The sequence below is a fragment of the Lentinula edodes genome, assembly GCF_021015755.1.
Source record: "Lentinula edodes strain Le(Bin) 0899 ss11 chromosome Unknown C8R40scaffold_40, whole genome shotgun sequence".
In the NCBI taxonomy this organism is placed as follows: Eukaryota; Fungi; Basidiomycota; class Agaricomycetes; order Agaricales; family Omphalotaceae; genus Lentinula; species Lentinula edodes.
In genome coordinates this window covers 385613-399746 of record NW_025764346.1, presented here as the reverse complement: position 1 = coordinate 399746, position 14134 = coordinate 385613, and the positions used below count along the sequence as shown (strand labels likewise).

Below are 14134 nucleotides of genomic sequence, written 5' to 3'. Positions count from 1 at the left end.
GCATGTCTTCTATCGCACGTAGCTCCGTTAATTCCTTGAGCACACTGTGAATCCAGTCCATGTTGTAGTGGTCCACCGGAACATGGAGCACTTTCCTGAGAACGATATCCAACTGTACAGTCGACGCGAAAACAGTATCCATCAGGACTTCTCCTTTGAATTCAGCAGTGACCTTGCTTGCAATAAGTCTGGAAGGATCACTATTAATTGGGCTCGGGACAGCTGTAAAACCATGTTCCGTGCCAATGTAGAGAGTCCACTTTTCCCTAGGGTCTACACTGTTTTCGTAAAGAGGAATGATCTTGGTCTTTGATCCACCGTCTGCCTCATACACGAGCTCGCGCTTGAGTTGGATGGCTGTACCCTCACACCAATTAGTCTTGATTATGCCCTATACAACTGTGACCACTCACCCCCCATTTTCAACACCCTGTTATACAATGTTGTCCATTCTTCGGGTATTCTTTCCAGCATTTTCTTCATCTTCAGTTGCTCGAACACAACATTAAAGCAATCTACAGGCCAATTCTGGGCTTCGATTTTGCGGAAGTCTTCCAGGAGTGTGGGCAAACTGCTTCGGTGGGGAACGGTTGCAAGAATCGTTCCTTGAGGGTAATATCTCTGGTTTTCAAACTCGATCACGTTGAGTACGAATTTTCCAGTAATCTCCTGAGGCTCTATCACCAAGGAATGCGTAGGGGGAAACGTGAGGGTCCAATCGCGTCCTGGTAAATGATGAGAGTTCTGGTTCTCATTCCTCGTGGGTTTTCTATACTTTAATATTATATGGGATTCGCCACGGTCACGACTTTGAAGATGACCCATGGCGGCGGGATCATGCAGCGGAAAGCCTACGCCACCGAGAAGAAAAGTCGAAAGCAGGAGAAAAACCGTAAAAAGATGTGCAGTCGAGAAGGAAAGCATGTGCAGTAATGTCGTGGTGCAAGAAAAAAGCAAGCGTATGTCTTCAAATCTTGATTTAATTCGACGACTCATCGAATGGAAGAACAGTACCGTACCGACAATTTTTGTTGATGAGTTGACGTTTTCGGGATTGAGAAAGATTTGGGACAGCTTGATTTATACTATTTCAGGCCAACACTAAATTCAACCAATCGAGACATACCAGCGATGTAAACTTGGCCCGCAAGTGTACCTCCAGCGCCTTCCTAAGCTGGGAAATGTGTTTTTGAAGGAGATGGAGACAAGATTGGGAATAGCCTGGGAATAGTAAGTCGTGAGTCGACGTTAACGACGTTTGTTTGTATTTGTCTGTTTCGCCGACGATGCCCCGTGAAGGAGATCAAAGCACAGTTCTTGATGATAGCCACTATGAAACGAAAGAAAATGGCTCTCCGATTGAAACTTACCGACGCAAAACAAGCTTGGTATAATAACAGGGCTATCAAACACAGGACACACAAGAAAAAGAAACAGGTTCTGATTTGCCAGACATAGAAGCTGCCAGAGAATCATGGCCATGTACATATGTATGAAGTTGACTTCCACTTGCCCTCTTGGAGCGGTTTCACCTTTGACAACCATCCCGTCGACTCAATCACTGATCATCATCAGTATATCAACAAGACGTTCTAGGCGCGAATGGGAACTTCAATCTTCCATTCGTACCATAGATCCCATATCCTGGTTCCATATTGTCCGAATAGATATGCGCGAACCACCCAACGCCCCCTCCGGGTACGGTTTTGAAGTAAGTGCATTTTGAGTCCAGCAGAGTGTAGTAATCCTAATAAATGCGAAAAAATTGTCAAAACTGCATGCACATACAGGTCGGCACTAGGCTACTCACATGCTCGTTCTGCACATTGGCTACAGCATATGGACTGTTTGGCTCTACACCGGAATAGTTTTTTGATGGCCAGCCATTCTGTATTTAAATGAGCATCCATTTGAGATAAAGGTCATTGAATTACATGCCTCACTCAAATATATCTTTTTCCCATACACATTGTCAACAAACCTACGACACAAGTAGTAAATTCACCTATGTAGCACACCGGACAAGCGACTTAAATAAGCGGACTCACCAATCTAAATCATCCAAAACCAGGGGCCACGAATTGTTTGCTAAACGGGAAGGAAGAAACAACTTAAGCGACCTTGCCAGAACACAAGGGGCAGATGGACAAAACTCACCAATCGAAGCTTGTTGAGAAAAATACGGCAACATATGGGCATCGACAAAATCAATGGCCTGTATGACCTCTGGTGCACCATTGTTTTCCTTGAGCCGATACTTGCCCGTCAACATTTCGGCAAAGCATAGGACAGGAACATACTTGGTAACTATAGCTGTAGCAACGGAAGTTTGTAGAAGTTTGTTCAGGAATCTGTAACATTACATGTGGACGGTAGACAGACTTACGCCATATCAGAAACTGTAACTGGAATCCCGAGATCGTCCAATTGCGCTTTGGCATCCCACACCTGATCCGCAAGATCCTGCGGCGAAAGCACTCCATCGTATAGTGGTTCTGAACCGAACTGTACCACGCGAGTAACAAAGGGCGCTTTCAGATTAGAATGCAATGTTGCAAAAAGAGCGTCACGACGAGTCATCCATTCGTCGCTTCCGTCGAAGCCAAACTAGTAGGATTGGTGTAAGCCGAAGTTGAGTCGAAGAATAGGAAGTTGGTAGAAAGTAATGAGAATAAGCAAAGCCTCAAGGCCCTCACCCATATTAATGCATGAACACCTATGCCGCTGGCATTGAATTGAAGAATGAGGGGGTCATTCAAGTACTAGCCAAGTAATTCGAACATACGCAGTCCAGGCAGCTTCAATGATATCGTCACTACAATTTTATTCCGATGAGCATGGGTTTATGAATTAGGTATCAACGTCCCAGAAAAAAACGCACTAGAACCCATCGTTGTCACAAGCACCATACAGCCGGATGTAACGGCCCTCGAACTGCTTGCGAATGTTCTTGAAGTCAGTTTCAAGTTCCCCCAGGGTCTGACCTGCTCATTCGCGAACGCGGGTCAGTTTACTTTGAAACGTTCAAAGGAAGAACAGTCGAAGTGGAAGAGGGAAATAACCTGAAGGAACAATGACTTACACGCCGTAACTTCATAACTGAACCCGACAAAGCCATATTCAGTGTCCATGTCACACCACCACCCATCAGTCGAGCTTGGGACGGTGGATGGCATGGTGAACCCGTTAGCTGGAAAGCAGTTCGATGTTGTGATTCCCGTAGACGCATTGATAGAAACCCCGGCATTGTCGTTGACCTTGGATCGAGGACTTCCATACACCCGAGGAGCTTGTAACAAAATGAGGAGGGGGACCACGACGACGGCGGTGTGCTTAAAAGAAGAAGAACGCATCTTGAATACGATACCCTTCAAATGTGAAAGGCGAGGAGGTACAACGTCTTTTCTGTCTTCTGTAGTAAGGTTATATAAGGTAGGTCGGATTATGTGTTCCGTGGGTGCATTCGAATTCGAATTCGCATTGCAGGCTGAGGAGGTGTACCTGTGTATCCCTTTCCTTTTCCAAAGAAACATCTTGAAACTTGGAACCTCTGCAAAATCTGTTTGAACGCTAACGCCAACTTCGTTGGCAGAACGAGATCCTGGCACGCAACTGCTTCAGCAGCCAATACTTCCACATTTGTGATTCAAGTCGATTTGAACATCTGTCTACTGTGGTTGATATATATCGAACTAGTGCCAGAAGAGTGGCTTTTTCGGGAATAGTGCGACCGATTTCCAAAGCAGGACTTCTACTTACTCCTAGGTGGATATTTCGTTAACGTTCGGTAAATAAACTGCTCATATGATCAGCAGTCGATTGAAACATACCTCCCTTTTCACCAACTGTCTGTAATCCTTGAACATGTTTGGTCCCTGCGGTCTTTGAAGTCTGCTACATCACATTCCGCGAAATTCAAGGGTCGCGGGGGTCAAGGACGCTCAAGGACTGAGTAAAGATTGAAAAGGAACACTGTTTGAATATCAGACATTCCGTAGTGAACTTTCAGCGCACTAAAACAGAGTTTGGCAAGTTGATTTTATTTGTGCTTGGTTCAAGCTGGAGATACAAAAAGCCTACAGGCATCTGGTGGGTCAATCATAAACTCATAGCACGAGAATTAAACAGAGACAGGTAAACCCATTGCTCGTAGTCCGATTGGCGAGAGAAAGTCGGCCGACTTCGCAATACCGATGAAGTCTTGTGTGCTCTTAGGGAAATCTGGTGGGCTGACCCCCTGCACAAAAGATTCCTTCTGTTTCTCGACATATGCTTTGTTCATGGGCGTAGTTGGCATCGCGGGGATATACATTACTGATCAACGCTTCAGAGCGCGAGGAATTCAGAAAGGGAAAAGTGCACACCTGCTGAATCCTCCTGGCCTGTATGTTCTGGCTCGACTGAATGTACAACATCGCAGTGCCAAAATACTGCATCTCCAGGCATAACTTTTGGTACAGAGGTCATAGTCTTGTCAAGCATTAGATGAGGGTGTGTTCCTGGGGTGGGGCGAGGGCCTGTGAATCCTCCATCTCTAGGTATGATTCCAGGAAAATCCGCATATGTGATGTCTGAAATAATTTTTTAGGGGACTAGCATCAGTGGGACTGTTTGAATGCTTCACTATATTCCCAGTTCTTGACATCAAGGATATCCTTCGAATCGACTGACACCAGAGGATGGAAGAAAGGGCGTAGAATGATATACGCATTGGACAAAACTACATCGGGGAATACTTTCAAAGTCCCTTGGTGCGGTTCGGTCTCACTGACATATTTTCATTAATGTTGTAACTTCGAAGTCTGCATTTCGACATACCTCATTGCGAGCCAGCCTTGAAACGTTCTGAACACGGTGGCCTACAAGTATAAGAATATCATTATGAAGGGAAGAGCCTGAGGATCTCACTTGATTTGGACGACGGTACAGGGACGAGCGCGCGTTTAGGCGACCGGAAAGAGCGTAGGGATCGTGTTTCCGCCACTCTCCGGACAGAATGTCATCAAAGCACGTTCGAAATGCCGAGTCCTGCCAACGTTCTATGGCACCCCCTACATGATTTCGGGTTTTCTAATCAAACTTCGAACACGTTCATCTGCAGACTTGATGCGTACCATCAATATGCGGTGGATGGGCATCCCATTGCACACCCGGATGTCTGATACGGAATCTATCGGCATAGGTGAGAGGTGTTGAAAGGTCTACTCCATCCAAAGGCTCATTCCCCGAGTCCCGATAGAGGTTGTTGAGCCAAGCAGAAGCAGCTAGTAGATTGGGATGCGAGCGTGCCTGTACTTGAGGTTTTGTCCAGCTATCGAAAGGTTTAGCGGAGATATAGGTCTTCCACTGGTATAGTCAAACGCACTAGAGCTCGAAGAATTGTTTATCGCCTTCCGGGAAGCCTGCGGAGGGAGACATCAAATTCGACGTCGTTGCTATCGCTATCTACATGTGCGCACCTCTCACAGTTGGATTAGCCTTGACAAAGTCTTTCAGTGAATCTTGCCAGGCCCGGGCTTCGGCGTCGTCTACGACATCTTTAATTACCACTGTTCCAATCCGACGAATCTCCTCCACTTTCTCCGAGGGGAGAGAAGACAGCTCGGCGAATTTGACCTGTGGAATGTACTACGGAGATTGTGAGCGAGCAACCTTTACGATACCAAAACAAACAAGGTACCTCTGATCCTTTAGCAGACAGCGTCTCAGCGACCTTTACCAACTCGCTGATAATTTCTGCCCAAGCTTGAGTAGCGCGTGCCTGGAAGTCAGGATAACTTTCCGCAATTTGACGCTTGATATCCAGGAAGTGTTCGGTGTACGGGGCGGCCATAGTGGGGTTTTATGTCTCCGCGAGGCGAAACCGTCTTCTTTTTATAGGAGAGACAGATGTGAAATTGAGCTGTCATAAGACCTTACTGTAGTTCGAGATCCACCACGAAAATAGGATGAAAAAGGTCATAGGATTGGTCAAATTAGATTAGATAACTGTATTCAAGATTGCTCAACAGATCAGTATTATATGTGCAAATAAGATAGCAACGTAGATGGAGAGCGACCACAGACGAACAGACAACACTGATCGTCATTATTCTTCTTCTTCGAAGTATTCCTCTTCGTCAGCCACAGATGCTTCTTGATACTAAAAACAGGGTGAAAAAGTTGAGCGTGTACGATCTATACCCGATTGAGAAGAACCACCTGTTGGTATTCAGCACTACAGGAAAAAAATAGAATCGAACATGAGTATTCGTCGTGTGAACATTAGATAGAAGAAAGAAAGACGTTTAACGTACATGAGGTCCTGAGTGTTGCTTTCAGCTTCGGAAAACTCCATAGGATCCATTCCTTCTCCAGTGTACCTGTATGAAGAGATAAGCGAAGGCAGAGTGTGGTGTTCTCGGAAACTATCTACCAATGTAGGAAAGCACCTCGTTTGTACATGGCCGAAAACTGTATCCAAGTTAGTTTTAACCAAACAGAAGAATGTATGACATACCGCCCCGAGTGTCCTTGTGAAAAGCTCTTGGACGGCAGTTGAGTTTGATAAAGCAGTAGCGGCCTAGAAAGGGAGAAAGTTTCCACCAAGGGGGGCTATTATCAGTCTCAGAAACACCTACCAATTTTTGTCCAGCAGGGGGTACGGAAACTAAAGATACCGATACGTTATCTGGAATCCATCTAGGATTTCGTCAGGTCTTGATTATCATGAAAGGCCGAGGCAAATTGGCCACTCACTCGACGAAGTGTTGTGAGTTCCGCATTTGGAGGTCATGTACCGCAACCTCAAAGTCGCAGCTTAGACAAATATTATACAACCAATCGGAATGGACAAGCTCACTTCAGCTTCGCGAGAGGCGACTTTTCCGCGGAAGATAGTAGCAGCGGTCAAATAACGGCTGAGTGGAATTAGACTGTCAAGTGGCCAGTCATCAAGAAAACACGGAACGTACCCGAATCGGGGATCACAGGCTACCAGGAGATTTTTACGATCAAATAAGCTAATGAAGATAATGAGCTTCGACTAGAGGGACATCTCAATGTGAGATGTTTATGCGTACGCTTGGGTGAGTTCAGGAATCGAAAGACCCTGGTAAGCTTGAGAGGCGTTACTGTAGAACGGCGCATAGCTGGGCATTAAGAAGTGAAGCTAAGCCTGCCATCAGAAACCCGGTGAAAGATTACTGGAGAGAGGAATGGACCATACACGTGGGAAGGGGATAAGGTTCATTCCAAGTTTGCGCAGATCGCTGAGGAACAAAAAGGATGGTAAATTCGCAACGTAGAAATATAGGAAATATGCACAAACCCGTTCAATTGACCAGGGAAACGAAGACTTGTGCTAACTCCGCACATAACCTTCGCTACCAGCTGATAAGACCATGAGCTGCAGATTGAAACACGATTAGATGTTGCGGCACACCTCGTTAAGGTCGGGGAAAGCGGGACTCTTGATTTTGAGAGTGCCTGAGGTGATATTATATCTGCGCAAAAGTAGGTCATCAACTCTCATCCGAGTGGCCAGTTCTGAACCCACAATGCCTCGTTGTCGATACAGATAGTCAAGTCACTAGTGTCGAGAAGTTGGTGCACGGACAACATCGCGTTGTAGGGTTCGACGACAGTTTCCGATACCTATTAGGCAATCTGAATGTGCATTAGTGGTGGATATAGGGAGCGCGACCTGCCTTCGGTGACGGAAGGATGGAGAAGGTGGCGAGCATCCGATCTGGGTATTCCTGCGCGAGTACCCTAGGTTTAGCAATACGCCGTCGTCTTTACTGCTTTAGGAGTACTTCACGTAATTTGGAAAGCAACAAACTTCCCATACCGGAACCTGTTCCACCCCCGAGCGAATGTATCAGTTGAAAGCCTTGCAACGCGTCGCATGCTTCCCCTTGTTTTCTAATCGTGTCCTACAAAGTGCCTTGCGTCAGCAGAGGGTTATTTTGAGATAGAATGGCGCGTACTAGGAGAGAGTCAATTAACTCAGCACCTATTTTGACACGTCAGGGTCTGCTCAGCTCGGTCTGTACTTGCGATGTTTACCTTCGGTATAGACTAGTGAGGCTGTCAGTTTTCTAAACGTAAACGTACTTCGAGTAATCACCCACATCCTTTTGCCCAATTGTTCCCTGCTCCAGGATCACCGGTGACATATGTATCTGGCCGAAAAAGACCACCAATTGGACCGCTGCGAAGCTAAGGGACCGCGAACATTAGTCGACGCTAAAAATGAAAGATATTTCAGGGTCTGACGCACGCGATTGCACACACCCGCCTCGAGGTCAATTTGCGTGCTTCTTGGTACATATCTTTGTACGCCTCCAGATTCAATTTCGGTGAAGTACACGCCAACCTATTTCCTTCTGGTTAGAGGTACAAGCCACTGGATTTTGAGTAGATAAACCTACACGCTGAAGCTGTAATGGATCCGACCCTTTGTATGCCTGTGAAGTTGTTTTCCTTCAATAATGAACGCTGATCTCGACATCTATCGCATCCGGCGCACCCCATTATAGTCGAGACCATGTTCTGCTAGAAGCATCTTCCAGAAAGTTTCCCCCACTTGGTTTCCGGCCTGTCATTGCGTCGAAATGGAAGATCGATAGGTGGACACGATGTCGAAAATTTTGAGCTAGCTGACCTGACCGACCTAGAGAATTTAAGTCAGTGATGAGGAGCAGGAGAGAGAGGAAAGTGAGGAGCAGACTTGTAAGTTGATAATTTCTCGTGAAGGCATGGTGTATCAAGAAGAAAGAAAGAGTGTTGGTTCTAGAACAAGTAATGACGCGGGTACGCGTTTAATAAAATGACTGATAAGATAAACTAAGCGCCCGACTTTCTTCTCATCACCATCACCATGTCTTCATCTCGAGCACTCAACGCGATCCTTCCGCAGATTGAGAAATCACCCTATGAGGCTCACCAAAAGGCTCGAACGTTCGCCTCTCGTTATGTTAAATCGTCCCAATACGACGTCGCCATCGATGTTCTCTTCCAAAGCTCGAGAGAACTGCTGAAAACGGGCCAGCCAGGAAGTGGGATTGATCTTGCTGGATTCTTGCTGGAAGTGTATGATACGAAGGGGGAAAATGTTACCGAAGAAAGTAGAGGTGAGTTATTGGAAGACAGTGTCGAGATATGCGTAATAATAACTGACACGATCGTAGGAAGATTGACACAGCTTATTGCTCTGACGGGCTCTGAAGGCGCATGGCGGAAGACGCTGATAGACAAATCTCTAGCGTATGTCCCCCTCCTGAGATCCGTTGTATCATTCTTTGTTCTAATCATCTCAGGGTAAAGTTGGTCGGCAAAACATGGGCCTTGTCCTGCTGGTGATCAAGCATTGCATCACTACATAGGAGAGCTATTATACAAAGGTACATGCTCTCATAAGGCCTCTGGAAACTCATATCTAACTATATCATGACATAGAGGGCTCCTTCGACACCGCCGAGCGGCATTTCCTTGCCTCTGGGTCGCGAGATAGCGCAAGATTACTAGCAGAGATGTTCATCCAGTGGGCTACACCAACTAACACATTTGGGCTGTTTGCATTACGTGGAACAATACCGTACGTATCATGCACATCGCTCACCACTTTCCGTACATAAATGTTCTGGTGTAGGTATCTGCAAAATGGCAATATACTTGCAGCACGAACGTTTATCAAACATTATGTCTCCGCTTCTGTTCTCCCTCGCTCGACTGTCGGGTCCACTCTTCCTGTTGGAACTTCCGGGGACGAAATCATCGTCGCCCAGGATACGTTCATCAACTTTGCTCAACTGGCAGTGGTGACGTGTCAGCGTGCCAACGGAGAGCGAAACAAGGTCATGCGAGAGAGCTGGGTTCGCCTTTGTGGCACATACCAGAGCCGAGGAGGGGTTCTTGCACAGCCGGAGGTGAGGAGGGTAAGTTGGTTATATCGTTTCTCAGCGTTATTACTCCATTCTTACTATGTCGTACGTAGGCTTTACAAGATATCGCGACACTTTACTTTGCGATTCCGCCTCCTAGAAGTCAAGCAGGAAACCCGTTGGGAGATATGATGTCCTCGTTGTTTGGTGGAGCTCCCTCAGCTCAGCCAGTGAGGCGTGTTCTGACACCTGCAACTGCAGCGACTGGGTTAGATTGAGGATTGACGTGTATTGAACATTGAACATTTAGCGCATCACATTCCATAGTGCCCATACTTCCAGGAGAGAATACGACTCGGATGTGCGCGAATTACATAATAGCAGAGAATAGCAGTAGTACCAATAGGACCAAATAGTACCTGGGCGCTTATTGAGACAACAATAACGGGATTGAGCTTTTTGTTGTCCGGACAAGGACCTATCGCGACACAATGGCTGGCTGTATAAAAGCAACGGCGCGACGACAGTTTCTGTCAAAATTTACTCTTGACTCTTTCTGCAGTTCTCCATTTCCTCTATTCCTCTCAAGTCCACCGGCTGGCGTTAGACTTCCTTCTCTAGAGGCTCCCTGTGGATTTCCGACTCTTCTTCAAGTCTTTTAGCAACGACACGCTCTTTACGGCCTTTCACATACACCAATTACAGATCAAATAGCTTGAAGCTATTGAACGCACAACTCTCAGTAATCTGAACAAATTATCATGATCTCGTCGGCACTTTTCATCTTTACGACTTGCCTGTTTCAACAGGTTGCTTCTCATGCTTGTGAGCATCGATCCGGAATTTTTCCAATGTTCATAAACTAACTCATGACTCATAGCCCTATTTCATCCCAGCATGTGGGGGTTCAATGTCACAGAACAAACGTTCCCTTACGATAATCGGTGCGAATCTATATCCCTTCGAATTGTCCTCGACCTAACAACATCATTGTCAGGCCTGTAGCCCCTCTCACGAACTACACTTTTGACGAGTGGTGGTTCCACGGTCACCTCGATTTCCCCCCTCATCCTTCCGACGTCTTCCAACTTCCTGCTGGGGGTGCAGCTACAACCGAAATTTCTTGCGACAAAGGCGCTACCTCATTCTTCGCCTCGTCTCCTGGCGGAGATGTCCGTCAAGGTGACAATGTCTGCCCAAACCAACCTATAGCCGAATTCCATACTACGGGTTTCGATGATCTCAAAGGTTGCGCGCTTGCTATTGCGTACAAGAGTAACGCGAGCGAGGTTGTCCCGGAGGATTTCACGGTGTTCAGTGTCAACCAGACGTGTGTATGGACGAGGTTCACGGACTTTCAAGTCCCGGAAAGGATGCCTGAGTGTCCGAATGGGATGTGTACTTGTGCGTGGTTTTGGATACATTCAGTGAGTCTATTCGACCTTGTTGCGGCTTGGGATGAGCTCTAACTTATTTTCTCCTAGGCCGACAGCGGAGGTGAACAAAGTCAGTCAATAGTGTTACTTTCATACCATTTTGCTTTCTCAACGTTTCTTTGTCTACGTACGCAGATTACATGACAAGCTTCCAATGTAACATCACCGGTGCAACGTCTACCGTTCCACTTGCGAAACCTCAAGTCCCTCGTCGCTGTGGCGCGGATCCGGAATTCGGCAAAGAACTTGCGTCTCTTTCAAACTGTACATACGGCGCCAAACAACCACTGTACTGGTTCCAGGCAGAAAATAACACCGTCAGTCCTTCCTTCACGCAGACGAGGATAGTGACTGATTCATCCTTTATTCAATAGATGTTTGAAGGTGCTCACGCACCACCGTTCTATACCGATCTGTACAATTTCGTTGATGGACCTCAGAACGATATTTTTGAAGACTCGTATCTCCAGATCCCGATTCCGTCTCCTGTCGCCGCCTTTCCTGTTTTAAACCAAACAGTATCAGTTGGCGTCAATGTTCCCTTTGCTTCATCCGGCAGTAACTCCTCCACTATTGACCCCAGCTCTGAGAGCAACACAAACAGCGGAAGTACAGACCTGGAGGCTGGTGCTTGGTGTGTATCTGCTCCTTTCCTCCTTGTACCTTTGAACAAGTCACTGACAGTTCAATCTCAATATATGTAGTATCAACCTGAACACGAATACATCAAATACCAAGCGAAGCGTTGCAACGTATAAATCGGAAGGTTGGAAGCGAAGTAGGATCGCGGCTCACCTGCATCGACGCCGTGAGCGAGGAATGTCCATTAACCGAAGTGGGAGTTTGGCTTGGGCTTTGTTTGGGTGGAATAAAATGTGATTTGGAAAACAGGTCATTCTGTTCAGCGGACTGGTTTCCTAGTGTGTATCCATATAATCTTGGTCTTATACAATTTGTATCGTTGGCATTAAAATCTTCATGCATCATAGCTCGCGCAGTTTTTCAATTCATTGCCAACTTTGTGGTTTGTCAATGTTTTATTCTTACCTCTACATGCTTCATGCTCCCTATGTACATAGACTGAATCGGGATCCTGTTCCAGAATGAGAATCAAAACCAAATCTTGTAGGCGAGTTTCTCCAGTTCTCCGTCGAATCGATGCGATGCAGTACCTAAAGGGGACATCTCGTTATCATCCGTCATGAGATGTGACCCGCATGGTCTTTCCTCTTGGTCTCAATTGCACTCCGTCGCGTTTCCAGTGGTCCGTCGCTCTCTCTTTTTCTAGAGTTTCAAACCAAAGATCCTGATTGTACATCGAAGATTGATTGGTCTTGCAAGCGATTAGCATATATGTATAACCAAGGCTGCGTTGTTTTTCACCAGTCGCCTGGCGCGTTTCTTCCCACATTCCACATACCATCGTCTTTCAAAATCGGAGTTGAGCTCCCAAAAAATAACCTTTACACCTCTTAACTCTTGACACACTTCTACGCCATCCCACCACCATGATCTTTCCTAACAAATTCCCCTTCATTCTGCTTGTTATGACGACCAGCCTTTGTTGCATGCGGCTGCTCTTATCCGTTCATGCTTCTCCTCTTGGCACTACCTTGAAAGATCGAGCTCAGCTCAATGGCGGTCGAATCTTTTTGGGTTACTATTATGCATGGAAGGCAAGGCTTCATTATTAACTTACCATGATGATCATTCTAATCGTTGTACATAGGAAACACTTGCCACGGAAATCCGAAAACATGATGGATTCAATGTACTGGTCGATCATAGCCTTCCGATATCCATACAACCCTCCTGCGTCTTCGAGGATACTCATCCCCGCCAAATGTATTTATCTGTTAATCCCTGCTGTATCTCCTTGTATTCAATAAAATCTGGATTTCTGTTTCAGAAGAAACCAATATGCGCTGGTGAGTAAACATTTCACAAAGCTCCTTATTCAATACTCACTATATAAGTATAACTAGCTTCAGATCACAGTGGATCAAATCAAATTTTTAGAGCTGGATCAGGTACGTATCTCGATCCAAGCATTTCGCCGCTGCTGGTGTTGCTCTTTGATACGCGTAGCACGACAGCTCATCATCGTTCCCATATCAGTTATATAGCTCAACGTATCTTGTGACGGAACGAGAGAGGAAGTCGTTCATTGGCTCAAGGGGAAAGAATCCAGAAAAGACCATCATCGTATCACCCAACCCGGTCATTACAAAAGATCCAAAGTTCCTGGACGACCTTGTTATCGTTTTTCCGGCTAGTCTTCTCCTTCCCTATGCCGAGATTTATCACAAGAAATATCTAAATCCTCTCCAAATCGATGCTCAGTTGGGTGAGTATGCGCTGCAATGCTTTGAATTAATGTTGACTTTTCTCACCAAAAATCAAGTCAATTCGGAGAAATTCGTAGACTGGCGGGATTGGCCCAAGAGAATCATTGATCTCCCTCCCGATCTTGAACCACGCCCTCGCCCATAAACATGAGCCCGGTGTTTTGCGAAACGGTGTACCCTCGATTTGATCTTCCCATCGGGTGATATACTGGACCACAACAAAGAAGGGCATTGTCATTTCATGTATCGCTGTACGAGTAGTCAATAGCGCCAATTTGAACGACGAGCCAAGTATTTGCGTGAGGGTCACAGGTACAGCCTGGTACAGCTAACAGGATATGCAGTGCAAGGTACCCTTTTAATCATTCAAGATATTGCAATGAATATCAGGGAAATAAAATAGTTCTGAGTACAATATGCTACGAGCTTGATGAAATGGTGAAGACTTTTTGCATCTCCGCCGTCCTTCCGACAGTTAACGGAG

The 14134-nt window shown here is 46.1% G+C and overlaps 6 protein-coding genes across 6 annotated transcripts; 3 read left to right on the top strand and 3 right to left on the bottom strand.

Moving 5' to 3' along the window:
- Nucleotides 1–1254: 1254 nt before the first annotated feature.
- Nucleotides 1255–4015, bottom strand: C8R40DRAFT_1274291 (glycoside hydrolase superfamily). The gene is made up of 13 exons (XM_046234104.1): nt 3831–4015; nt 3083–3761; nt 2882–2984; nt 2786–2815; nt 2697–2724; nt 2387–2607; nt 2301–2313; nt 2158–2245; nt 2049–2088; nt 1939–1981; nt 1811–1888; nt 1371–1747; nt 1255–1316 (listed from the first exon to the last, which is right to left on the bottom strand). Exons 2-12 carry the CDS (start codon nt 3531–3533, stop codon nt 1580–1582), a joined length of 1263 nt encoding a protein of 420 aa, XP_046082187.1. The 5' UTR covers nt 3534–3761; nt 3831–4015; the 3' UTR covers nt 1255–1316; nt 1371–1579.
- A 1-nt stretch (nt 4016) lies between these two features.
- Nucleotides 4017–5949, bottom strand: C8R40DRAFT_1124143 (uncharacterized protein). Its single transcript, XM_046228923.1, has 9 exons — nt 5681–5949; nt 5460–5628; nt 5366–5402; nt 5115–5311; nt 4909–5051; nt 4819–4859; nt 4625–4767; nt 4365–4571; nt 4017–4314 (listed from the first exon to the last, which is right to left on the bottom strand). Exons 1-9 carry the CDS (start codon nt 5831–5833, stop codon nt 4121–4123), a joined length of 1284 nt encoding a protein of 427 aa, XP_046082186.1. The 5' UTR covers nt 5834–5949; the 3' UTR covers nt 4017–4120.
- C8R40DRAFT_1124140 (beta-tubulin 2) lies at nt 5950–8783 on the bottom strand. The gene is made up of 24 exons (XM_046228922.1): nt 8711–8783; nt 8655–8657; nt 8513–8584; nt 8415–8450; nt 8264–8359; nt 8115–8202; nt 8050–8061; nt 7971–7996; nt 7797–7916; nt 7689–7739; nt 7538–7635; nt 7424–7484; nt 7310–7371; nt 7208–7250; nt 7062–7150; nt 6954–7001; nt 6842–6899; nt 6739–6785; nt 6621–6681; nt 6500–6562; nt 6416–6453; nt 6297–6362; nt 6202–6217; nt 5950–6142 (listed from the first exon to the last, which is right to left on the bottom strand). Exons 1-24 carry the CDS (start codon nt 8741–8743, stop codon nt 6089–6091), a joined length of 1341 nt encoding a protein of 446 aa, XP_046082185.1. The 5' UTR covers nt 8744–8783; the 3' UTR covers nt 5950–6088.
- Nucleotides 8784–8863: 80 nt separating this feature from the next.
- C8R40DRAFT_1162873 (uncharacterized protein) lies at nt 8864–10144 on the top strand (the record flags this gene model as incomplete). The annotated part of the gene is made up of 6 exons (XM_046230305.1): nt 8864–9116; nt 9174–9249; nt 9310–9386; nt 9442–9580; nt 9635–9920; nt 9980–10144. The coding sequence occupies 6 exons, from the start codon at nt 8864–8866 to the stop codon at nt 10142–10144; spliced, it is 996 nt and encodes a 331-aa protein (XP_046082184.1).
- A 601-nt stretch (nt 10145–10745) lies between these two features.
- On the top strand, nt 10746–12006 carry C8R40DRAFT_1055592 (uncharacterized protein; the record flags this gene model as incomplete). The annotated part of the gene is made up of 5 exons (XM_046225010.1): nt 10746–10810; nt 10864–11293; nt 11351–11372; nt 11438–11619; nt 11677–12006. Coding segments are annotated over 5 exons (1029 nt in total), but the record flags the coding sequence as incomplete, so codon positions are not given.
- Nucleotides 12007–12456: 450 nt separating this feature from the next.
- On the top strand, nt 12457–14052 carry C8R40DRAFT_1124136 (uncharacterized protein). Its single transcript, XM_046228921.1, has 7 exons — nt 12457–12566; nt 12626–12978; nt 13032–13147; nt 13212–13230; nt 13288–13332; nt 13421–13649; nt 13707–14052. The coding sequence occupies exons 2-7, from the start codon at nt 12811–12813 to the stop codon at nt 13793–13795; spliced, it is 666 nt and encodes a 221-aa protein (XP_046082182.1). The 5' UTR covers nt 12457–12566; nt 12626–12810; the 3' UTR covers nt 13796–14052.
- The last annotated feature ends 82 nt before the right edge of the window (nt 14053–14134 follow it).